The sequence below is a fragment of the Cotesia typhae genome, unplaced genomic scaffold (assembly GCF_013202065.1).
Source record: "Cotesia typhae breed Kobodo isofemale line unplaced genomic scaffold, CoteBio_Ctyphae scaffold_70, whole genome shotgun sequence".
In the NCBI taxonomy this organism is placed as follows: Eukaryota; Metazoa; Arthropoda; class Insecta; order Hymenoptera; family Braconidae; genus Cotesia; species Cotesia typhae.
The window spans coordinates 1226875-1253004 of record NW_027423780.1 but is presented as its reverse complement, the minus strand read 5'-3'; the positions used below and the strand labels follow the sequence as shown (position 1 = coordinate 1253004).

Below are 26130 nucleotides of genomic sequence, written 5' to 3'. Positions count from 1 at the left end.
AATCATTAATTTAACGATTACTAACAATTATTATTTTACATACGACATAAAGATCTGAAATTAATAACCCGAAATATGTTCCTAGTATTATTAACCCAGATAGGCCTATGTGTAAAACAATTAACCTGACTAAGACAATTTATTCTTCCTAAACAAATTAATTAATAACCCGAAATAGATCCTGGTATTACTAATTAATTGTTTTATCATTTTTCTAATCTTAATTCTAAATTTAATTTTTAATTTGTAAAATTCGTGATTCCGACCGAACGCAAAATGGCGATGACCTTTAGCCGACATAGGGCCTATCTGACGCCGCGAACCCGAGAAATTAATCAGACATGATAATTGTACCTGGAGTTCTTTTGCTTTCCTTAGCTTTTTATCGCAATTCCTTTTTCGCTGCGACTCCTTGTTGAAATTCTCTGCGTACAATTATCCTCGGTGAGGTTCTCAATTTTGCAGCAAAGTCCCAGGTTCCCACGTCGCGTTCTGTTCTCCTCAGATATTAACTCCCTGTAACAGCATGTTGGCATTAGAAGTTTGTTAATTTTAATCAAATCCAAACGAGCTGGCATAATGGCCTAGCAGGCATTAAATTTGTGAAGTTTTCATCGCCTCGTTTCACTTAGATCGAGCGAATCAAAAATAATTACCTGATTCGAACATTTCACGAGGTGTTGGTTTCGACAGTTCAGTCACAATGATCTTTCCAAAATTTCTTGGTGCGTTTCTTTCTTCCTCTGCTCTTCCCACTCTCACTACACCGACACCTCCACCTTGGGGACTCGTTTACGAGTCTCGAAGTATGCCTACGAGAGCTTAAAATCACAGCGCTCTGTGATCCGTCGATAATTAGACGAGTGCGGGTAAAAGGGCTCTTAGCGGGTAACGATCACTCCGTTACACATACTCTATCTATTCGTTACTTTCCCATACTAAATTTTACTCAGGACTTAGAATAATTTCGAACACTTACATTAAATAATTTTACTAAATTATTTTCCCCACTAAATTATCAAAAAGACTTAGAAAAATTTTTAGTTTGCTTAATTAAATATTCTTTAACATTTGAAAAGACCGAAAAAATAGTGATGACTTTGAATTTAGTTGAGTAATAACTTGAGATAACGACGTCTTGAAGATGACCTTGCTGACTTCTTGAAGATGACCTTAATTTATTCCTTAATTAATAAATAACAATTAAGTCTTGACTTTTTTTATCGTATTGTAATTAGTTAACAAGATATAATTAGTTTTAACAAGAAAAATCAGGTGATACTAAAGGAGTATAGAAGGAAATAATTTTTAAAATTCAATAAAAAATATAAATACATTTTTTTTATGAAGGAAAAGTTAGTTGCTTGTATTCCATAGTGTAGAGTAAAAAAAAATTATACCTTAAAAATTTGATTGTTCATAACTAATTGTTTATTTAATAAGTAATGAAAATTGAAAAAATTCATATTTTCTTTTTTTAGCTATCAAAGAGAAACATAAATTATAATTAAAAAAAAAAAAGGTTCCTTAATATTGAATGCAAGTGTAAAAAAAATTGTTAATTAACAAACCCGTTTGTAAGCTACAAAAGGTTTTTTGAAGAAATGATTTTTAACTTACCGCTAAGAAAATCAAAGATTATATATATATATATATATATATATAGACGTGGGAAAATTTTCCCACTAAAATTTCATATTCGAGATTATTTTTTTTTAAGTAGTAATTAGTCTAGAATGTTGGCCAAGCTGACGGAATGCGGAGATTCGACGCGCCTGTGTCGCCCTACGTGGTTTGCGGTCAGAAGGCGAAGCTCGAGGTAATTAAAAAAAAAATTAAGCCGAACCGTGCCAAATTATCAAAATGAGTATGGATGGATGCGTCCGAAATAAATTTACTATGTAATTAAGAATGTGTGTGATAGAGAGAGCGAATGACAAAAGCGACCGAGCGAACCCGCAGTTCAGTTCGCAATCAACGACCGAGGAGACATCTGGAAGCGACAACGATCAACGAGGGAAACCCGAAACCGGAATGGAATCAGAATTGACCAATGACAGGACGTTGAATCGCCGGGAGCACACCAGGGCTCCACCTGAACGCCGAATGCCGAACTGAATTGAGTATCGACCAACCATCGACGATGGAAATTTATCCAACGACTGCTGATTGGACGCGCAGCTTGGTAGCTGCGCTAGCGAAAAACCACATGTTGCTGAAAAACGGAAAAGCCAGTAATTCTGGGCGAGATACCGAAACGACTGTTGAATATTGTTAATTTTGTTATCACGATCAAAAGAAAAATCGAATCGATTAGTAATTATTAATTGTGAAATTCTGATCCGGACCCCGAAAAGCCACTGTCGAACCGCTGTCAATTTATTGGCACGATCCGAAATAAAATTAAACGATTAAGTATTTTTTTTTGTACAAAATTCAGCCGCTCCTTGGTGCATTGATTGAATTGACAATTTTGTTAATTGTGTGAGTTGATCGAGTCGAAGTTAGAAATTCTCTCGGGAATTATTGTAATTGTCAACCGACAAAAGTCGAGAATTCGACACACGTTTGGTCATTTCAACAACGGAAATTCCGGGAGGCCATCGCCGAGAACCTCTGCCGCCGTCAGCAACGCCGTGACCTTCTGCCTGGATTCACACCTTCACCGAGAAGTCGATTGGACTGGGGTAAGTGCGGTCGCAGTTATTATACACCTGGGTGTCTTCACCGCGGTCCACGATTAAGTAGAGAGTTATGATTTGCAATTAATTAATTATTTTTTTATTGTATCGAAAAATCAGATAATTACGAATTTTGTAATTAAGTCAAAAGGTAGAATTTAACCGAAATTCAGCAATTGCGTTGTTGAATTTCGGCTTCGGGGTGACGTCAGCCAGGTATCCGGTGCCAAAAATATTTTAATCCGGTGTAAAGGAATGTTGTGTACAGTGTCAATTTATTTGATCAAAGTTTAAGATTGCATGCCGAATAAAATTGGCTCGAATCAAGGGCCATCTAAGAGCGTAACTAGGAACTATACCTCGAGCTTTGTCCCGTATATTGCCCGCCGGGTAACAACAGTTACCGACGGTTCACTTACCCGCCGCGGCGGATAATTGATCGATCGATTGTATCATCGAACCAGTATACGACAAATCGATGCTACTGATAAATGCGAAATTGGTTGTATGAACGAAATACGAAACAGTATAATTTTTATTGTTACATTTTTTTTTAATTTTGATTCATTATTGTTGTAACAGAAGAAACGTAAGACAAGTAACTTATTTGGTCGCAATTCAAAATTTGGCGATTTACGAAAGAAAGCTAAGACGATTAATTTTTTTTTTGCTATTGTTGTTTTGTTTAATTTTTTTTTGAGAGAACCAAAATTCGGCGGTTACAAAGAAAAGTGACGACAATTTGAGTTTTTTTTTTTGTTGTTATCATGAACCTAGAAATTTGTTGCAAGGAAAGAAGTACCAAACCGAAATTGTTTTTTTAAGGTTTTGTAAATTTAAAAATTTTTCACGACGAGAGAAAAGCTACGACAATTATATTTGTCTCTTGGAAATTCAAATTTGTGTTACGAAGGAAGTGGAGAGAATTTTTGTTGATAAGTTCGAAATTTGGTGTTACGAGACGATAAGAGAAACGATTATCTTTTGTTTTTTTTTGGTTGTTAATTTTTTTTATCTATAATTTGTTGTGACGATAATAAAGCGAAGACAATTATTTCCCTTAATTCGAAAAATTGTTGTTAAACGAATAAAGAAGAACACATTATTGTTAATTTCGATCATATTCAGATGGTTTTTTTTTTTTTTATTCAACAGTCCCTGCGCCTTACTGGTTTCTTTAAGCTGGCTCAATTTTTTTTTATTATTATCCTCTGATTGCAAGAATATTCCGCATCGATTTCGATACTCGCCGTACAAACCTTAGGATCTCTTCGACGTTGACCTGCTGCCCGACGACGATCAATTGCTGACTCCGAACCGTGGAACGTAAAGTTCCTGGCGCCCAACAATTTACGAACCAGGTAAGCCAATATTTAGGTGGAACTCTCCGGCGTTGTCGACGCCAGCACCGTGAAGAACAACCCATCATAATATATATATATATATATATATATATATATATATATATATATATATATATATATATATATATATATTAGGGTGGTCCTTATGTTAGGTTTTTTGAAATTTTTTTTCACGATAGTTCAAAATCGGTTCAAAATCTATAAAAAAAAAATCATGCCAAGTTATAGCTCTTAATTTTAATATTAACCCGCGCCCCCCGACGGTCAAAGTTTTAAAGGAAAATAACATGGGAAAAGTTATATTTTTACTTTGGAATTTTTTACGTCATAAACTAACCAACAAATCACATCAAAAAATATTTTTTCTAATGCAAAATTTAACGGTCTACAAAAAAGGTCTCATATCATTTTTTGATAATTCTAACGGTTTTGAAGTTATTCGAGGTCTAAATTGAAACTATAATCTTTTTCATAGTTTTTTCTGTTTTTTTGGTCATTTAATAGTTCATAAATCATGAACCGGTTATTCTTTATAATCTTATTGGATTTTTTTGTTTAGAAAATTTTCAAAGTAACTGTAACTTTGGAATAATAGTAACACCAATTCATTTTTTTAGCCTGAACTGTCGAACATTTTAAAGATCTTTAACTTTCTTTGGATACAAAAGAAATTCGGGACCTATTGTCTCGATTTTTATTGTTATTGGTACAAATATCAACAAACTCCAATTTCAAATTTTGATTTATGGTTAAAAACATTTCAGAAACCGATCATGCCGCCATCTATTGGATTTTACTTCAATCTCTAACACTAAAATTAATTCTCAGATTACTCATAACCTACATTTATTTCTCAGCTTGATCAAAATCGTTCAATTACTAGTACTGATGCCTTTTTGATATATAAATAAATTTTTGAGTTCATTTATCCGATATTTAAGTAATCAGTTAAATATGGAGTTATCACGTTTACGTCAAAACATTTTTTTGATTGGTGATGTTGACGTTCAAATCGTAGGTAACAAATTACCATCGAAATTGCAAGCTTTGAAAGTGTTATTTTTTTATACACGTATTTTAAATAATACTATCACAGATAGTGTTGCTGCAGTGATTGATGAAATTATTGTGTTTTGGAAGAAAGCTCGAATTCCCGTTCAAGATGTGCAAAGATGTCGCGATAAGTTGAAAAAACTGTATGATGAGTGGCGCATACTTCTTAAACATAGAAATCGGAGTGAAGTTGCTGTGAAAAAACAAAATGAATTTTCCTGTTCATTAAAAAAATTATTTGACATCGCACCGTCACATGTATTTGAAATGGTTGATGAAAATTCCAAAGAATTCTTGAATAATCAGAGATCAGATGAACGAATTGGTTTTATTGCAAATATTAAGACGAAATACGATGACGATGAAATTGGTGTTAAAAAATTAGAGAAACAATTGGATTCCGAAAAACGAAAATTGGAAAGTGAAAAAGAAAAATCATTATTTGGTAAATTATAATAATCAACTTACTCATTGATATTTTATTATTTTATAGTGAAGATATTTTTTGTCTTATCATTATCCTTTTTTGTAGACAAAAACGTTGAACTCTTATCAAGCCAAGGAAGTGCTCAATCAGTCTCCAGTGGAGAAGTATACATTCCAACTACTGCCGACCAATTTAAATCAAGAAATATAAGAGGAACTCACAATATTCTCAACGAAAGAGTTGTAGCTACTTTTGACCGTTGTAAAGTAAGCGACAGAGATGCTGTGTTTATAACTACAGCTATTTGTCAGTCGCTTATCGATTTAAAATTATTAGAAGTGGATATTAATTCCATTATTGTCAATCGATCATCTATTCGCGGATGTCGGCTTACTATGCGAGAGTCAAAATCAATAGAAATAAAAAAACATTTTCAAGACTTAAAGTTATCATCTATTGTTGTACATTGGGATGGAATATTATTACCTAATTTGTTAAATACAGAAACTGTTCATCGATTGCCTGTAATAATTAGTTCAGAAAGTAAAGAAATTATTAGTTAGTACCAACGAGTGAAGATGGAACTGGAATGGCACAAGCTTCTGTAGTTCATAAGACATTATGTGACTGGGGATTCGACATATCTGTAAAAGCAATATGCTGTGACACTACTCCGTCAAATTTAGGCCTTCGTAATGGTGCTGCTGCATTACTGGAAAAATTGTTAGAAAGAGATTTGTTGTATCTTCCATGTAGGCATCATATATTTGAAATAGTCCTAAGATATGTCTTCGAAGCTTTTTTTGCAAATATTGTTGGTCCTAATGTTCCACTTTTTATCCGATTCAAAAGCAATGGGGAGATTTAAATAAACTCAATTACAAAACAGGTTTAGATGATCCGAAAAATGATAATATCTTGACAAATGAAAAAATTGAATCTATTAGAACTTTTGCGACTGAAACTCTTGCATCTCAACTGCCTCGTGATGATTACAAAGAGTTATTAGAGCTTACTTTAGTTTTTATCGGTGTCATGCCCGAAAAATTTAGTTTTCGTAAGCCAGGAGCTTGTCACCATGCACGATGGATGGCAAAAGCTATTTATATATCGAAAATGTACATGCTTCGGGAGCAATTGTCATTGAAAAAGGTGAAGATAATAAACTACGGCAAATATGTGTTTTTGTGACAATGGTTTATGTTAAAGCTTGGTTTTCGTCGTCAAATAGTGTCAAAGCTCCGTACCATGATCTACAGTTTATAAAAGAACTCAACAACTTTAAGGCAATCAACAGTAATCTTGCTACTGTGGCAATTAGTAGATTTATGAATCACTTGTGGTATTTATCACCAGAATTAGCAATCATGGCTATTTTTGATGAGGAAGTTTCACAAGAAACAAAATTAAAAATTGTCGCTAAGCTGCGTAAAGAAGAAGAAACAATTGTGATTGATGATATTCCGGAAGAAGACTTGGATTATACTAGTGAAAAATGTAGTGTTAAACGTTTTCAAACTAAGAGCATAACTGAATTATTATATAATGATATTGACTTTTTCGTAACTGCAGAATCGATCAATTTTTTCAATAGATTCGAGTTACAAACAGAATTTTTAAAGATTCATCCTTCTGAATGGGCTCATAATGAACACTATAAAACTGCATTACGATTCGCTAAAAAACTATCGGTTGTGAATGACTGTGCTGAAAGAGTAGTTAAACAAGTGCAAGATTTTTGTAATCGTTATACTAAAGATGAAAAACAAATGCAATACGTGTTACAATTGGTTAAAGATCATCGTCAAATGTTTCCTGACGCACTTAAAAAAACTAATGTAAAAACTTTATGAAAGTATCTGTAATTAAAAATAAAAATGGTAATGTTTGTACATTTTCGATTCATTAAAATATTAATAATACACTTCTTTAATTGATTAATACTTTTCACGTAAATTATAGTTCAAAATTATATGCATAAGTAAAAAAAGTAATCTAATATGAATAATAACCTGTCTATGATTGTTGAATTATTAAATGACCAGAAAAAACTATGAAAAAGATTATAGTTTCAATTTCGACCTCGAATAACTTCAAAACCGTTAGAATTATCAAAAAATGATAAGAGACCTTTTTGTAGACCGTTAAATTTTGCATTAGAAAAAATATTTTTGATGTGATTTGTTGGTTAGTTTATGACGTAAAAAATTCCAAAGTAAAAATATAACTTTTCCCATGTTATTTTCCTTTAAAACTTTGACCGTCGGGGGCGCGGGTTAATATTAAAATTAAGAGCTATAACTCGGCATGATTTTTTTTTATAGATTTTGAACCGATTTTGAACTATCGTGAAAAAAATTTCAAAAAACCCAACATAAGGACCACCTAATATATATATATATATATATATATATATATATATATATATATATATATATATATATATATATATATATATATATATATATATATATGTATGTATGTATATATATGTATGTATGTCATGGTGGGTCAAAAAAATCAACTATTTTTTTTTTACAATTAATACGGAAAAATGGGTTACTAGGCACCTTAAAAAAATTCTCACCAAATATGAACTCTTAATTTTAATAGGAAGATCCTCCGCGTCGCAGTTTTTCATTTTTTTCTCAGTCCAATAGAAAAAAATTCATTCCTCATCATTAATTGGTCGTACAGAAAAAATTTTCTTGAGAATTTTATAGGAAATTTAATGCTCTACAAAAAAGGTATCTTATGTTTTTTCCGTAAACCTCACCATTTCACTAATATTGAAGATTTAAGATTGATTATTTTAAGTCAAATGTCACTTTTGTTTATGAATTTTATAACTCGACAAGAAATGGCTATTATTGAATGGGCAATAGAAATTTTTGTAGCAAATTAACTGCTCTATAAAAATGGTATCTTATGTTTTGGCGATTAAATTAATCGTTCAAAAGATATTCATCATCAAACTTTCATGTATATCGATTTTAAGAGTTTTTGATTAAATAATCGAAAAATTTCAATTTAATCTATCAGTTTTGAGAAAATTTACACGAAAAAAATTTTTTTTCATCAACTGAGAAACTTCAAAATGTTTTTCAAGCTTTTTTTTATGTGTAAGTATTTTTATTTACATTTAAAAAAATAAATTGTACATTATTTATCGCTTAGTTAATCATTTATCAATAAAAAAGCAAAGTTTTCATTATAAATATATTATGATTTCAGTTTTAGAGAAAAAAATGTCCAATTAGTTATAAGAAAGTTTTTTATTTCAATTTTCAACTGAGCTATTTATTTTCAAACAATTTTTTTGCAAGTAGGGTAGTTTTTTCGATGCTCTTTCACAACTTGCAATAAAAATTGAAATTGCTCTTCGTCTTTCGTTAAGCATTGGTTATATTCACTTACTAATGCGACACCTCGCTCTGCCACATCATTAACAACTTTCAATTGTGCGAAAAATTCTTTATTTTCATTATAACTCTCATCAGTAGACCATAAATCAATATTTTTGTCAAGAAAATCATACGGCAGATCAAAGATCTCAAAAAGTTTTAATGACTTCTTAGAAACAAAGTCACTTATATTTTTTGCAGAATTAAATGTAAATTTTTTCTATCAATAATAAATCTTCTTGCTTTAGAATCTGTACCTTCGCGAGTCTTAACAGCTTCGACAATATACTTCTTTATGTTTAATGGAACGGTATCATCAAAAAGTGATAAAATAGCAAGTTCATCACTTAAGTACCATAAATGGGAAGTCATTTTTTCACATGTAGCCAAGGAAATTAAAGAATTAATTTTACTGTACTCAATTAAATTTTTCATAAACTCTAAGTCGTGATTAGCAGCAGAAGTCGCAGAAGTTGATGAAAACCAAGCTTTTACATACACCATAACTATGAAAATACAAAATTGTCGAAGACCATCCAATTCTTTCTTAGAAAGGTCAAATTCATCTCTAAAAATAAACATTTTTAGGCAATAAATTGCCTTTGCCATCCATCTTGCATGATGAACTGCACTAGGACGCTTGAAGAAAACTTGCTCTCGTGGCATTTCTCCCAGAAAAATTATTGACAATTCCAATATTTCTTTATAGTCATCTCGGGGTTGCGATAACTACCAAAAGTAATCAATTATTCGTAAAAAATCAAAAATTATCCTCTACACTTAAAATTGTATTTAAATAATACCTGTAAGTATCGCTTAATAAATGAAGATAGTTTATTTTTTTCATTCGTAATAATATTAGCAACCATACTATCTTCAACACCAGATTTATACTTCGTTTTATCGAATGTGTCCCAAAATTTTTTGAATCTGCTAAATATTGGAACATTTGGTCCGGATGATACTGGCCAATAGACTTCGAATGCACTCCTTAAAATGATCTCATAAATATGATGGCGACATGGTAACCAAATTAATTCTTTTCCTAAGGCCTTTTCAATTTCTTTACATGTACCATGATGGATTCCTGTATAGTAAAAATAGATAATTACACTTTAAGTTCTGTATTTAATAAAAATTGTAACGCATATTTAAAATCTATAAATAAATAAAGAATTATAACTAATGGGCACGTGTCGAAAATTTAATTAATGTATGAAAACAATTCAACTAGAACGATGAAAATAAAATTTTCTTTTAAATATTTTATCATTGATTAGTTACCCGTATTAACCGCAGTCGTGTCAAAACACATTGCCTTGATGTAACTAATAATACCCCATTGATTTTACGTTGACAAGATGGTTGCTGTTTGATTTTCTGCCGATCCACTATTCATTTTTGGAACTCCAAGTAACTGCTCAGTACCAAAAGCAGTCAAAATAATCGGTAATCGATCCACAAATTTCGATTCAGAAATGTCATTCAGTATTTTCCCATCCCAATGCACGACATATTTATCATGAGCTTTGAAGTTATCTTTTAGTCCTATAGCAATGCCTTTTCGTAAGAGCATGCGAGTTCGTTGAATTGTTCGATAACTAAGAGTTGTATCTTCTACATTAACACCAACACTTGATAGAACTGGAGCAATAATAAACATCGCATTTCTACTACTAACATTAGCTCTGTCGAGTGCTGAGATAAGCTCTGGAGTTAGAATATTTATTTTTGCTCGTATTGTCGGTATTTGAGGCACATACTCTAAATCTGAACCGAAATTTGTAGCTTGACTTAATGTAAGGGTTGAAGTTGACTCTGATTCCTCACTTCGAACAATCTCATGGCTGGTTGAGGGTTGATTCAAATCTAAAATAAGCGTTGTTATTTAATTAATGGAAGCAAAAATATGGAACTCATTCATTTTGACATCAAATAAGGAACACAAAGAGTTTTTATTTATCATCTACGAACATATTGACATTTATGATATAATTAATTAGAAAAACAATAATATACTTTATTATTCATAATTTATAATCAATTTAATTTATTTTCAATTCTGATTAAAATTTATAATAATTAAATGTTGTAAATACTCACGACTTTCATCTACTTCCATCGTATTCATAGTACTGTTTAATTTATTTGGGTTATTTGAAAGAATTTCTTTCCGGGTATCACTTTTTTGATTTGAATATAGTTCACGAATATCATTATCAAGCAGTTTTATTGATTTATGATCTACAATATCAAATAATGCTTTGATTTCATTCTGAAATATTATTACATTTTTGTTTTGGGCTGATGATTTTTTCGCACAATAGATTTTTGCAATTTCAACCATCGGTTATGATAGCGAAGAATTTTTGTATTACATTAGTTGATCCACTAGTCGGAATCTGGTTGTTTTTCCATAGTTCAATAACTTGATCAGTTGCATTTTTAGCACTTTGTTTGATAGAACATTTTAACACTTTGAGCTGATAAAAAAACACTCATAACCTCTTTCACTGTTGGCAACTTACGTTCTGAAATTTTTTGCATGGGTTTTCCGATCAAATGAATTTCCTTATCCATATTTTCGATAAATATATAAATTTATGTAGTGACCGCAAAATTTGTAAATATTTAATCGTTTTATCACATATACAAGATCATAACTTGTGGAAACACTAGAAATGCTGTAGAAAATGTAAACAAATAAAAACAATATAACTATAAAGAAAAATGTAGGTGGCGCTAGTTCACAAGGGAAACAGAGTAAATAGAATACAAAACAAAAATTCTCTACAGAAGAAATTTTCCCAAGGACAATATACAGCTGTAGTGGAAAAATTTTTAAGACGTTTTGAAGACGTTATAAAAAAACAACATGATCGTGATTTCTAATGATGAAAAATAAAAAGTTTGGAATTATTGAATAAAAATTTTGAAAACAAAATTCAAATAATACTTACATTAAAGACAAAAATGAAATTTTCTCAAAACTGATAGATTAAATTGAAATTTTTCGATTATTTAATCAAAAACTCTTAAAATCGATATACATGAAAGTTTGATGATGAATATCTTTTGAACGATTAATTTAATCGCCAAAACATAAGATACCATTTTTATAGAGCAGTTAATTTGCTACAAAAATTTCTATTGCCCATTCAATAATAGCCATTTCTTGTCGAGTTATAAAATTCATAAACAAAAGTGACATTTGACTTAAAATAATCAATCTTAAATCTTCAATATTAGTGAAATGGTGAGGTTTACGGAAAAAACATAAGATACCTTTTTTGTAGAGCATTAAATTTCCTAAAAAATTCTTAAGAAAATTTTTTCTGTACGACCAATTAATGATGAGGAATGAATTTTTTTCTATTGGACTGAGAAAAAAATGAAAAACTGCGACGCGGAGGATCTTCCTATTAAAATTAAGAGTTCATATTTGGTGAGAATTTTTTTAAGGTGCCTAGTAACCCATTTTTCCGTATTAATTGTAAAAAAAAATAGTTGATTTTTTTGACCCACCCTAATGTATGTATGTAATGTATATAATGTATGTATGTATGTATGTTAAGACACTACAAAATGTCCCGACTTTTTCAGCCTGGCGAACTACCACCCGAAATTTCCGTTACCGACACTGGCTAAAATAATAGATAGTCCCGTGACGTCACAAGACGGCACGAGAAGGGGAAAAACGGTCACATACCCCGATACTTGAGCGGTAATCGACACTTCGATCTATCCCCCGGTATCAACCACCACGTTAGATTTATCTTAGTCAAACTTACCACTATTACCACTATACTACTATTACCACTATTAGGTGATTACTCACCAAAACTAAATAATTATTAACAACTACCAAATCTACTAATTAATTAATAAGTTTATATCATCATTATTACTACTATTTTGTGTAAAAATATCATTGTGTTATTATAAATAATTAACCATCGACAACCTAGAATATTGGTAAAATAATCATACCACAAATCTATTGTATTTCGTCACCGAATATAATAAGTATAATTCAAGTGTTTAGTTAGTGAAATAAAATTAAGTTTGTTGCAATTTTGTTATCAATCAAGTTAATTTGTCCACTACACTATTCACACTGCGTAATTCCATCCAATCAATTACAACACCAACCACGGAAGAAGAACCATCTGCACAGTAACTTTTGTAAGTAAGTAAAATAAATTTAACTGGCACACGTGGTAACTTCTGTCGCATAATCTTTCTTATCGAGCTCTCTTAAAACAAAAGACAATCATAAATACGGGAGCGGAATATCCCAGGGCAGTGGACCAAAATTATAAACGAAATCCAGGCGACTATTTCTTATCCGCGAGGTTTAGTGGCCTGGGAACTAAGAATATTCATAGAAATGAAAATTCTAATGTGTCAATGTATGTATGTAATGTACACTACTGGAAAAAATTAAGGGATCAAAAAAATATTCCAAATTTTTCGGTAGTTTTCAACAGGCCGTAACTTTGAGAGAAATGGTCGTACAGGAAATAAAAAAAAAGGAAATTGTAGCTCCAAGTGTCTAGTTTTTGGATTAGAACTTCAAAATTTTGTACGGTTTCTGAGTAATCGTAGAAAAACCAGCAACAAAAAAATTCTCGAAATTTTTTTAGTTTTTTTTTTTGGTCTACGGGCGTGGAAAAAAATTATTTAGCTTAACCACCATAAGTATCGGATACTTTGTTCATTTAGCTTTAATTTCTTTTTTTAAACACCCTGATACGTCCACTCCTCGCTGAGATATCGGTCTTCAAATGGAAAAGGATCTTTTTGTCTTTGATTATCGATATCTCAGCAACCAATGATCGCACAGAAAGTTAAAGGTGGTTTTCAAGAACTTGAATGAATTCCCCTTAACGACTGTCCATTGTTTTTTCGAAAAAAAATTTTTTCTTTCCGTCACATGAATTTGAAAATGCAACAAAAAAAGGGCTTTTAGTGGTTTTTGGAAAATCAAGCGCTGGATCGAAAATATTGAGGAAACCACTAATGTTAAGTGTGCCTTTTACAGTTCAATATGTCCACAAAAAACCTACAAAGAATCAAATTAATTAATCCAGCCGTTTTTTTGTTTCACTTGATCGAATTTTTGAAAAAATTAAAGGATCACGTTTTTTGCTCTGAAAAGCTCATAATTTTTAAAAATGAGAAAAAAATTGTTTTTTCGAGCTTTTTCCACATTTTTGTTCCAGAAAGTGCTTAAATTGAAAAAAAAAAAAATTAAAAAAAAAAATTTTTTGAAATTTTTTTCTCTTGAAAAGTTTAAGAAAACAATTACCGCCGGCATTAGTGTTATCCAAAGCGTACCACGTGGAGGTCGCGTGGTCGAATTTACGCTTCTGTGTGTGTGTGTGTGTGTGTGTGTGTGTGTGTGTGTGTGTGTGTGTGTGTGTGTGTGTGTGTGTGTGTGTGTGTGTGTGTGTGTGTGTGTGTGTGTGTGTGTGTGTGTGTGTGTGTGTGTGTGTGTGTGTGTGTGTGTGTGTGTGTGTGTGTGTGTGTGTGTGTGTGTGTGTGTGTGTGTGTGTGTGTGTGTGTGTGTGTGTGTGTGTGTGTGTGTAAGGTATTTCAGGAGAATTGAGACCCGGTGGCTCGTCAGTTCCACCGTATTTAATGACTCCAAACTCATTCTCTGAAGGTTTTTGTTGGTTCAATACCGGGTATTACCACCCCTGTTTTCAATAACGGCTCTCAAACGTTCAGCCGTGTTTATGCAGACGGTAATTTGAGGCTGCGGAATGGTATTCCAAATGTGCTGAAGCGCGCGCTCCAAAGCAGCTAAGTTCTGCAAATTTGGATACTCTCTGCGCAACCGAAGGCCCATTATGTCCCAAACGTGCTCTATGGGGTTGAGATCTGGACTCATTGCTGGGTATCGCAACAATGTGATGTCATGCCGCTCAAAGAAGCGCCGGGTAATGTTGGCTGTGTGTGGACGTGCATTACCTTGCATCAATATGAACGACCTCAGATGTTGTCGTCTGCGCAGAACAATGGGCCTTAAAATTTGGTCGATGTAACGTCTAGCTGTCAAATTTTCGCGTACAATTACCAAAGGTGTTCTCCAATTTCGTGAAACGCCGCCCCACACCATAACTGATCCACCGCCGTAGGCAACGACTGGACGGACAAAGTTCTGGCGAAAACGTTCTCCACGACGGCGTCAAACGAGAGGACGTCGATCGTTGCCATACAGATTAAAACGAGACTCATCAGTGAATAAAACATTTGGCAATTCCCTCAAGTTCCAATTTCGATGACCGTAAGCATACGCTAAACGAGCTCGACGATGTCTTGCAGTCAAAAGGGGTACACGATTAGGATGTCGTGCGTGTAACCCAGTTTCACGAAGACGGTTGATGATTGTTCGAGAGCAAATGTTTCGCACTTGATGCCGTCGTCGCTGTTGCTGTTGTTGTTGCTGTTGTCTGCGATTGGGGAAGTTTCGAGCGACAATATTCGCATTGACGAAAGGTTGTCGTCGAACTTCTCTAACAATTGTTCGATCATCGCGGGCATTAGTGACTCGATGGCGACCTTGTCCGGGGCGACGATGATATTGATTCGTCTCTTGGTATCTGGTATAAGCTCGAGATACGACAGATTGACTTACACCCTCCGGATAGCAACTGCATGTTGAGTGTAACCTTCGTCGCTAAGAGTCACTAACCGAGCGACTTCCACCTCCGATAAATGTCGTCTAACCATGATTAAGAATCAAAAGTCAGAAATTTTCAATTTTGACCAAAAAATTAAAAAAATTTTTTTAGCGCAGAGGGATTAGTTTTGAAAAAACTGTTGAATGAAGCGATTTGCTAAGGATTCACAAAAAGAAAAGAAAAAAAAACTCCGAAAAGCGTATGAAAAAATCGAAATTCGATTGGGGGTATTAACTTTTTTATTAATTTAATTAAAAGGAGATCAGTAGAATCAAGGAATGCAGCGGTGGAAAGGTGATAAAAATCATTGGGCGATGGTTTTTTGAGTTTCCTTAACTTGTTAAAAAAAAATTTTCCAAAAAAATTTTTTTAAATTTTCGAAAAAATTTTTTTTTTTGAAAAATTTTTTTTTGAATTTTTTTTTTTGAAAATTTAAGCACTTTTGGAACGAAAATGTGGAAAAAGCTCGAAAAAATAACTTTTTCTCATTTTTAAAAATTATGAGCTTTTCAGAGCAAAAAACGTGATCCTTTAATTTTTTCAAAAATTCGATCAAGTGAAACAAAAAAACGGCTGGCTGGATTAATTTGATTCTTTGTAGGGTTTTTGTGGACATATTGAACTATAAAAGGCACACTTAACATTAGTGGTTTCCTCAATATTTTCGATCCAGCGCTTGATTTTCCAAAAAACCACTAAAAGCCCTTTTTTTGTTGCATTTTCAAATTCATGTGACGGAAAGAAAAAATTATTTTTCGAAAAAACAATAGACAGTCGTTAAGTGGAATTCATTCAAGTTCTTGAAACCCACCTTTAACTTTCTGTGCGATCATTGGTTGCTGAGATATCGATAATCAAAGACCAAAAAAAAAAACTAAAAAAATTTTGAGAATTTTTTTGTTGCTGGTTTTTCTACGATTACTCAGAAACCGCGGAGGCTACAAAATTTTGAAGTTCTAATCCAAAAACTAGATACTTGGAGCTACAACTTACTTTTTTTCTATTTCCTGTACGACCATTTCTCTCAAAGTTACGGTCTGTTGAATACTACCGAAAAATTTGGAATTTTTTTTTGATCGCTTAATTTTTTCCAGTAGTGTATATAATGTATGTATGTATGTATGTATGTATGTATGTATGTATGTAATGTATGTATGTATGTATGTATGTATTGAGAGGGAAGAATTTTTCTCTATATAGAAAATTCATTTATCAATTCACCAAAACCTTGCGAATAAGAATTTAGTCAATTGATTCTCTAAATTTATTTATGTATGTATGTATGTATGTATGTATATAATTTATGTATGTATGTATTATGACCCAGATATCGGAAAAAGGTTCTAGAGTAGGGAAGAGGGAGTGGGTCGGAGAGAGAGGGCCGATGGCTAGTACAGGACAACTGAGGAGTAGGGCTTGGAAGAAGGGACGAGGAGGGAAACGACGGCAGTTACCTACTCTTCGTCATTCATGTTCGCCTGATACTTCGACGGGCGTATTTTCTCGAGAAATTATTATCTAACATTGTAAATAACCCGTTTTTCTTTATTTAACTTGTTGTTTACGAGTGCAGTATAATTATTCTAATTAAATTTGTGAAAATATTATTATTTAATTTAGATTTGATTATAAAGATCGAAAACTATTCTTTTGTCAGTTAATATCGCTTGTTTAAAACAATTAATGTTTAACATTTTAGTTACCAATGTAGAATATCTAGACGGGATAATAATTAGTTTAGTTATAAAAGTATTGTTTTGTCTATGACGATTATTAATTGTGATTATATTTCTTTAGTTAAAATTTATTCAAAGAAAATTATTTTGGAAACAAATTATTGTAAATTTCCAATTTATAAAAGAAATTATTCTAAGTCCCAGGCCGATTTAGTATGGGAAAGCGGCGAATGGATATAAAATGAAAGAAATGACGATTATTATTTAAAAGAAAAATATTTATAAAAGAAATTATTCTAAGTCCCGAGCAAGTTTTAGTATGGGAATGTATTCTGTCGAATTTGTATGTAATCTGTTGAAAATGATCGAATGTATTTGATATTTAATTTTGAAAGTGAAAAGTAAAACTCGGAATTTGACGAACTGAATGGATATAGAATGAAGGAATACCAATTAAATTGATAGTTTGTAAACACCGTATAGATGGCAAAAACGATCATTCCGGTTCGTTGTAAGTGAGTTTTTGGAAAAATGATAAACCCCAAAAACTTTTCACGAAAAAGGGAGTATTGTGATATAGTGTTATTGAGGGAATATTCTTCTACCAATAATAGCTGGAGGGACATTACCTTGGTTCGTCTTGAACACTGGTAAGTACCTTTTGAATTCTCAGCAAGATTTGACTTCCCTGGATTTTTGACCCTCTGTCAAAAATCCGGTAGGTAATCACACGCCGTGCAGGTGGGAGCGGAGAGGATACTCTCCATCCGCTCTCGGGGTAGAGATTTAGGCTCAGGGTGACAGCTAGTCTCCTGGGGAAGCGGGTAACCAGTTTTGGAGTTTTAGTTCGCGATTTTGACGTTCACGAGAGTGAGAGTGTGTGACAGGTCGTCTTGTACAGACCAGTTTTGATCGGGCCTTGATACGCGTGCGTTGACCGACGTTGTAAATTCATTTTTTTGTATTATTGTCGTTAGATTTAGTTTTGAGGTTTGATATAACCTAAAATTGTACTACGAGAGTGTTGTTATTTTTTTTTGTAACCTTATTCATTAACCTAATGAATTGATTTTGATAATTAAATGATTATTTTGATTCTCTATCAAAACCTGTCTGACATTTTGAGTTTAATCATTAGATGTAATTATTTATAGTTTATAGGTAACTGAGTCCTGTCGGTTTTATTTCTGATTGAATATTGTGGTTTGACCCCCTTTTACCCTGGACTCCGGCGAGCTTCAGATTCGAGCAAGGGGGCGTTTTGATTCGCAGTATCGTTCATATCGTTCAGCGTTTATTCGATCAAAAAGAAGAAACACTCAAAAAATTACCCGTTACAGTATGTATGTATGTATGTATGTAATTCATGTATATATATATATATATATATATATATATATATATATATATATATATATATATATATATATATGTCGGAGGAAGAGTGGTTCGGGCATCGTTAGGGTCCTTTGGATCATTATCAGCCATCTTTATTTATTTTTACAATAATCAAATATAATAAAGACTTTGATTTAAAATATAACGTACACTAACTCGTACAAATAATAAATTTAATTACAAATATTCTACTGCGATTGATATAACAGTTAAAGACGTTTTGGGAATAAGACCGAGAACGAATCCGGGGTCAGCAGGATGTATGCGATCCTTACTTGATCAATGCTCAACGAGAACTACTCTCCCAAGTACCCTAAGTACTTATTCACTCAAAAATTATTTCGACAGCCCTCATTGTCTGTCGATATTTCTAACTATATACTTTTTACTTCTATCCTGTGACCTCGGCTCCGTTTGGTGACCATTGTCACTCCGGACTTAAGCCCATCGTTATAACCATAAAAAAATATAACTAGCTTAAATCATAAATAATATCTAAATATTCTAAACAGACAAACTAAAATATTGGGAATTTCCAATCTCTGGGAAAACCCAGCTCGATATTATCTCCGACATATGTGTGTGTGTGTGTGTGTGTGTGTGTGTGTGTGTGCGTCACATACTTACGGGCGCGCGTAAGCATGTGACCGTCTTATAACTTTTGAACTGCTCGACCGATCGAAACGAGGTTGGTGACATTCGATTCTGTTCCCTCAAACTTAGATTACCTATAAATTTGAATCGGTTCAGACTGGTAGATTCCAAGAAATCTCAAAACAACTGGAAAAAAAAATTTTGTTAAAAGTTGTTTTCTTGGAATAACTTTTAAACGGCTTAACCGATCGATTTCAAAATCTAATCAGCTCTCAACCTTTAAAAACGACGTCGACCAGCGCCAACCGTTTCAAAATCGGTTCATTCGTTCGGGAAATATCCTGAACGAAAAAAATCGAGAAAATCAAAAAAATTGAATTTTAACAAAAGAAACTGTCAAATTTCTTATCTGATCAATTTTTGTTAACATACTATTCATAGTTCTTAAAAAATTGCATAGATTGCTGCATACCTCGTAAGAATCGGTTAATTTTGTAACAGGGTAAAATTACCCTAAATCGATAAGTCACCGGATATCGATAATTATTCGACATTGCACTGGCGCGTCTCGATCTTCGGGCCTAAGGGGAGAATAGGAGGGGGTAGTTTTGGGTAAAAATAGGTGAGCCGTGCAGTGGAAAAGAGAGAAGTAGTGTGACTGCCAGACATCGTGCCACGGAAATCAAGAAGGACCGATCCCCGGAGTAGTGACGAGACGAAGGAAGCCAACTACAACTAGGACTTCAACCTTAACGAGTGAGTTAGATTATCACTTTATTCATCAAGGTAATAATTATTACTCTGTGGGAAAGAAGTGGACCGCGATTTACCTAATACCCAGTTAGTTCATCTACTTAATTATTAATTGGTTCGTTTAATCGACGATTATTTCATTAATCAGAGTTAAACATTTGCTAGTTTGGATCGAGTAATTTTCATGGGGGTTTATACCCGAGAATGACTCAATCGACCTTGCGTGAAAAATTTAACTAAAAATTTATCAATTAAATAATTAAAATCCAAAAAATTCGTTAAATTTATTGTTATAATTTTTATGATAATTAACGTAAAAAAATTGAGTAATTTTGTCACTTGAAAAATAATCGACAAACTTTTATTCGTGGAATTTTGGTCGAGCGTCAGTACATTTTTGTGTCGCAGTAAATTCCAGTACCCAAGGTCAAATACAACTAAGCTAGCGAATGTTCTAGCAAATAAAATTGAATATATCGACTTGTGTCGATTATTTTTATAATTTATAAAACTATTAGAAAATTATTCAGAATATTTTATTAAGAATTAATTATTTTATTGTAAAACTATTTTATTTATGAATTATATATTAATTGATTTTGGGGATTAACTCCGTGAATTAATCAACTTAAATTGTTATTCCAAATTGACAATTATCAGCGTGGACATTAAGTCCAAGAAATTAGTTGTTCTGAGTCAAAAATATCACAGGAAAAATTAGTCAGAATTAATTAATTAAACTAGTGTTAATAATTTTGAACGTGATTGTAATAATTTATATTGTGATTAATTTAATTATCAGAAGTTAATTCTAGGTATTAAGACCTCCTGTTTTAAATAATTATTGTTATACTATTAAGACCGTGACTATAACTTACTTAGGAATTTTAAACCAAATAATCCTTTAATTCAAAGAAAGTTAACAATCGGAATTTGGAAATTGTAATAGTTAGTTAAGACTATTTTGGAAATAGGTTGTTAATTAAAAGTTATCGTTTTATTAAATTCTAATGATTGAATGTTTTAATGGCTCAATTTTTCAGTTATAAATCAAATTAAATTATTCTTAATTATTAAATTATAAATAAAGTCGAATCAGTACTGTTAGTGTGAGACAAGTGTGGATTATGTGTGAGTTGCAGAGTATCTAGCTCGACGTTTGGTCACTGGGCTGTTATTACTGTAGCTGGAGCGGGTAATGAGAGTGTGCTGCAGAACATCTAGGTCTACGTTTGGTCACTGGACTGCTGTTCTGTGGTAAAGTGTGAATAAGCTGCAGGCGTATCTAAGTCTACGTTTGGTCACTGGGCTGTTACTCCTGTTAGCCGAGTCAACGATCCCTGCATACGATTGGTCTCTGTGCGGGTGATTAAAAGTTTAGTTAGTTTGGTTGGTTAATAATATTAAACGGGTAGAGCCACAAGGGGCCCGTCACGGGTAGATGCCGAAATGGGCATGTGTTAGAAATCGACGGGTAGACGCCGAAAGGGGCTCGTCGAGAATAAGAATATTATTAAGTGTGGATAGTGTGTGAGTGATTGAATTTTGTTTACTTGTTTTAAGTCAAGATACTATTAAGTTTTCTTTTTATTGTTAATAAATATTGGCCAATCTTGTTTATTAATTATTTATTATTCAGCAGCACCTTCCTTCACTCTCTCTACCCTATGAATAAGATTTCTCAGCTCTGGATCGGTTCCAGGAACCGTGATTAAAAATCCTGGTGGCACCCTGATAATTATATTGTTTGTTAGTTTTGTTTGTTTATTTATGAAATTGATTAGGGGCCAACCTAAGCAGGTAAAACTGTTACAATTTATTCGAGTGATATCGTTGTTGAAAAATTTTGAAAAAAGTGTTTTTTCTACATAACTTCGAGATTACTTTTTGGATCGTTTTCGATGAATTAAAACAATTATTAGAGTCGACAAAACCACGTTGATCGCTGCCAAAAACGTGAAAATCGGTTGATTGCTTCGTGAGTTATCGTTGTCGTGAAAATTAGGAAAAAGTGAAGGTTTTGAGTCTCAATAACAGCACCTTGAGCACGCAACTTTTTTAAACTGCATCTCCAAAACTATTATTCGGATCGATTTGAACCTCTATCAATAATAATAATAATAATAATAATAATAATAATAATAATAATAATAATAATAATAGCGGTGCTTGTTACGTAGCCTCCTAGTGGCGCACCGCGGGAAACGCAGACCGCAACATGGTCTGTAGGCTAACAACGTAACCGGTGCAACGGGCCAACTACCCGTTGCACCGTAATATCTGAGTTCCAAAACAGTATAATCTCAGAAGTGCTCCCCACAACCGGTCCTCTTCGGATGAGGACCAGTCATCAGGTGGGAGGAGCACACCGGACCCGATGACTTATGACGACCCCGGCGCTTATAGGATAAAGTTTAAGTGGACGGAGGAGCTTCGCGCCGATCTCTTGGTGTGCTGGCAGAACAGCGAGCCGGAGGTATCAGGGTATATGGCCCGGATGCACACACTTTGGTGTGGCATGCATCCGGAGCACAGACATTTTACGCCCAAACACCTGCGTAATTACGTCTCATACCTTCGGCATAATCGACGATCGCTGCTGCCAAATAGAAGGCTGTCTAATCGGCCTTCATTTCCAGCACCGCTACACCAAGAACGGCACCGTTCCTCCGAGGACAACGACAACCTCTTTACAGGTCGACAAGTGAGCATCTCCAAAAAGATGTCTCACTCAAAACAACAGCTCGACACGGTGAACGAAGATCTCCCCACACAGCTTCAAGAGGACTCCACTCTGCTCACTGTCAACCAAGTTGTCTACGGTGCCGCGGCTTCGCTTCTGCCGATAGAGAGAAGACATTCTCTCTCCTTCAAGGCGAAGTTGAAGCTGCGCATCGCTCAACTTGGACACAAAATTGACATTTCTCGGAAACAAGTCTCCCGCATTCAGTGTGTGATAGAGTATGTAAGTACTCAAAGACCATACACGCCAAAAGTTCGTCGCCTGGCGGCAGAACTTCGAAGGCGACATCACACACTGCACAAGACTACTCTTCTTGTCATCAAAGAAGAGTCTCTTAACAGGTTGCGGGCTCTGGTGGCTTCCAAAAAGTCACTAGAGAAAAGGCTGAAACGGTTGATCGACAATTCTTTGTTTCGATCCAACCCTTCACGCTTTCTGTCACCTAAGACCGCTGTTCCCGAGAATTATCCATCATCTGAGAGAGTGGAAGCCTTTTGGAGTGAATTGTACGGAGATCAACCAAACGTGAACCCGGATACTCCAGCTCTGCACGACTTCGAGGCATTCTGTCGAGAACACCGACGACAGGATATCGCCGAAGAGAGCCCTGCAGTCAGTGTGGAAGAGGTTCGTAAAGCCCTGAATGGCAGTAAGAACTGGGCTGCCCCGGGTCCAGATGGCATAAACATCTTCTGGTGGAAGAAATTTTCTTCTACACATGCTCATCTGGCCCGGATTTTTACATCATACATTCAGGGCGATGAACCAATTCCAGACTGGCTGGTAGAAGGGCGAACCGTACTCATCCCTAAAAAGGGTGACTTGTCCGACCCGAAGAACTACAGGCCTATCACTTGCTTGAATGCGGTTTACAAGATTTTTACAAAAATCTTAAATAACCGTATCTTGCAGGTGATAGAGCCTGTGTGGCAACAGATATACGAACAACGTGGCAGTAAACAGGGCGTGTCAGGTTGCAAGATCAACTTGTTGGTAGATAGATGCGTCATTCAAGACGCAATCTACTACCAACGCAACCTGTCGATGGCCTGGATTGACTACCGTAAGGCATTTGACTCAACTTCACATGAGTTGATTCTCTATCTGCTCAGATGCCTCGGAATCAATCGCCAAACAGTGGGATGCATACAACGTACGATGCAGCTCTGGCGAACGCGTTTTCACATAGGAAGTGGAAATGCATTGCACGTAACCGGAGCTGTTCAGTACAAGAGAGGCGTCTTTCAGGGAGATTCTCTGAGCCCTCGGTTGTTTTGCATCTCACTGCTGCCAATATCTGTTGCCCTCCGACAAACTCGTGGGTACTCTGCGGGGCCGCCGAGTGATCGAGTATACTCGATCAGTCACCAACTGTTTACGGATGATCTAAAGATATACAGTGCCAACAAAGATCATCTACAAACGGCCCTCAACATCGTAACAGAGTACACACGAGATGTCGGAATGTCTTTTGGGTTGGAAAAGTGTGCGGTCGTACACCTGGCGAAGGGTAAGTGCTCTGATACGGGTGGAGATGTTGAATTAGTGGATGGGAGCGTCTTAAGAGAATTAGACGCCGGAGAGTTGTACAGATATCTAGGGATTGAAGAGCGGCGAATGCATGCCGTCTCTGAAGTCCGAACAACTCTTCGCAGCGAGTATGTTAGGAGACTCAGGAAAATCTGGCCATCAGAACTTTCCGGCAAGAACAAAGTCTCAGCTACTAACATGCTCGCTGTCCCGGTCCTACTTTACTCTTTCGGTGTCCTGAAATGGGCCCGAAAGGATTTACGAGATCTCGACATCAAAACCCGTAAGATCATTAATATGAATCGGAGCATGCACCCCAATTCATCAGTCGCCAGATTATACCTGTCCCGGTCGATCGGTGGGAGAGGTTTGCAGAGTTTGGAGCGGCTTCACGACCGTTTGGTCCTGGGTTTAACGCACGAAGTTGTCAATTTCACTGCAGACGAGGATGACTTTCTTATGCAAATTGTACATAAACATGAAAATGCGCATAAGGGGTCATTCTTGTATAAGGCAGCAATATATGCGGCAAGAACCCTTGGTCTTGGAGAAATTAACGCTCTTATGGAACTCCGAAAGGAGGAATTTAAGAGCGTCATCAGGATCGCCGAGGAAAAACTACTCCTTGGCGAACTGATGGACAAGTCCATGCACAGCGTGTTCTTTAAACACGTGCGTGATCATGGCTTGTCCATCCAGCTGACGTTTTCCTTCTTAAAGTCAGCGGGCCTGATGTCCGAGACTGAAGGGTTCATATTTGCCTGCCAAGATGGTGTCATTAACACTCATGAGTACCGTAGCAAGGTGCTCCAGGTGCAGCTTCCGGACACGTCCTGTAGGAGGTGTAGACAACATCCGGAGACGCTTATGCACCTTTTGTCGGCATGTCCAGTGCTGGCGAGAGGTGCATATATCCAGCGTCACAATGCTGCCCTGAGAGTACTGTACTACTATCTTCGTCATTGCTACGGTATTGACGTGACACCAGTGCTGCCTTATTTGCCAGGAGATATTCCCCAGGTTGTTGAGAATGACAGTTGCAAAATATATTGGAACATGCCATTTGCAAGAACCCGGCGGATAGATCACAACAAACCTGATATTGTGCACTTCGCCAAGGCCACTCGTGACATTTATGTCATTGAGTTCTCGGCCCCGGCTGAATACAACATCTCAGCCAAAGAAGAGCACAAAAGACAAATATATCAGGATCTCCTGTTTGAAATTGGCAAACTTTACCCAGGTTACCGTGTCAAGCTTGTCGTCCTGATTGTTGGCGTCCTAGGAGGGATGAAACAGTTTTTGTATCCTCACTTGCCAAAGTTCCAGCTTGCTCATCAAAAGCTGAGTTCTTGGCAGTTAGGATGCAGAAGGCTGTTTTACTTGGTTCTCTCCGTCTCTTAAGGGAAATGACTTTGGCCTGCTGTGATCACTAACCGCCTTGTTGTGCAGAGTGGTCCACCAGTAATGGATGGAGCTCAGGCTGGGCCCTCGGAGAATCGGACTCCGGGGATAACCCCCCCCCTGAGCATTTAATAGCAAAATAATAATAATAATAATAATAATAATAATAATAATAATAATAATAATAATAATAATAATAATAATAATAATAATGTTAAGAAATCAAGATTTACCCAAGTCCGCTTAAGCTTATTATTATTATATATATTTATTTCATTATTATTATCACTAGTGAGTTGGCGGAGATCTACGCGCCGATTGGCGGCGCATACGACTCCTCTCTCCTACATTCTTTTATTCTACGGTGTGCTATGTACTCTTGGCGGTGTTACGTACTACCACGTGCTATTGCGT

The 26130-nt window shown here is 34.9% G+C and overlaps 3 protein-coding genes across 4 annotated transcripts in view; 1 reads left to right on the top strand and 2 right to left on the bottom strand.

Annotated features, from left to right (window-relative positions):
• LOC141537283 (endochitinase-like) overlaps positions 1-26130 on the bottom strand; it is a 235377-nt gene that overhangs the window by 38385 nt on the left and 170862 nt on the right. The window lies entirely within an intron of this gene.
• LOC141537287 (uncharacterized) overlaps positions 1-26130 on the top strand; it is a 33618-nt gene that overhangs the window by 5888 nt on the left and 1600 nt on the right. The gene's annotated exons all lie outside the window — the stretch shown is intronic.
• On the bottom strand, positions 9659-11220 carry LOC141537285 (uncharacterized). Of its 2 annotated transcripts, XR_012480901.1 has the most exons (3): positions 11033-11220; positions 10214-10798; positions 9659-10016 (listed from the first exon to the last, which is right to left on the bottom strand). XR_012480901.1 is itself a non-coding variant. In XM_074258177.1 (2 exons), exons 1-2 carry the CDS (start codon positions 11058-11060, stop codon positions 10278-10280), a joined length of 549 nt encoding a protein of 182 aa, XP_074114278.1. In that variant the 5' UTR covers positions 11061-11220; the 3' UTR covers positions 9659-10277. The 2 variants fall into 2 exon arrangements, 1 of the variants encoding a protein (XP_074114278.1); XM_074258177.1 differs by having other exon boundaries at positions 9659-10798.

Coding starts and splice junctions, on each gene's coding strand:
- LOC141537285 (XM_074258177.1), bottom strand. CDS start 11,060: ATGAATACGATGGAAGTAGATGAAAGTC. Junction 10,799..11,032: donor GATGGAAGTAGATGAAAGTC/GTGAGTATTTAC, acceptor CGCTTATTTTAG/ATTTGAATCAACCCTCAACC.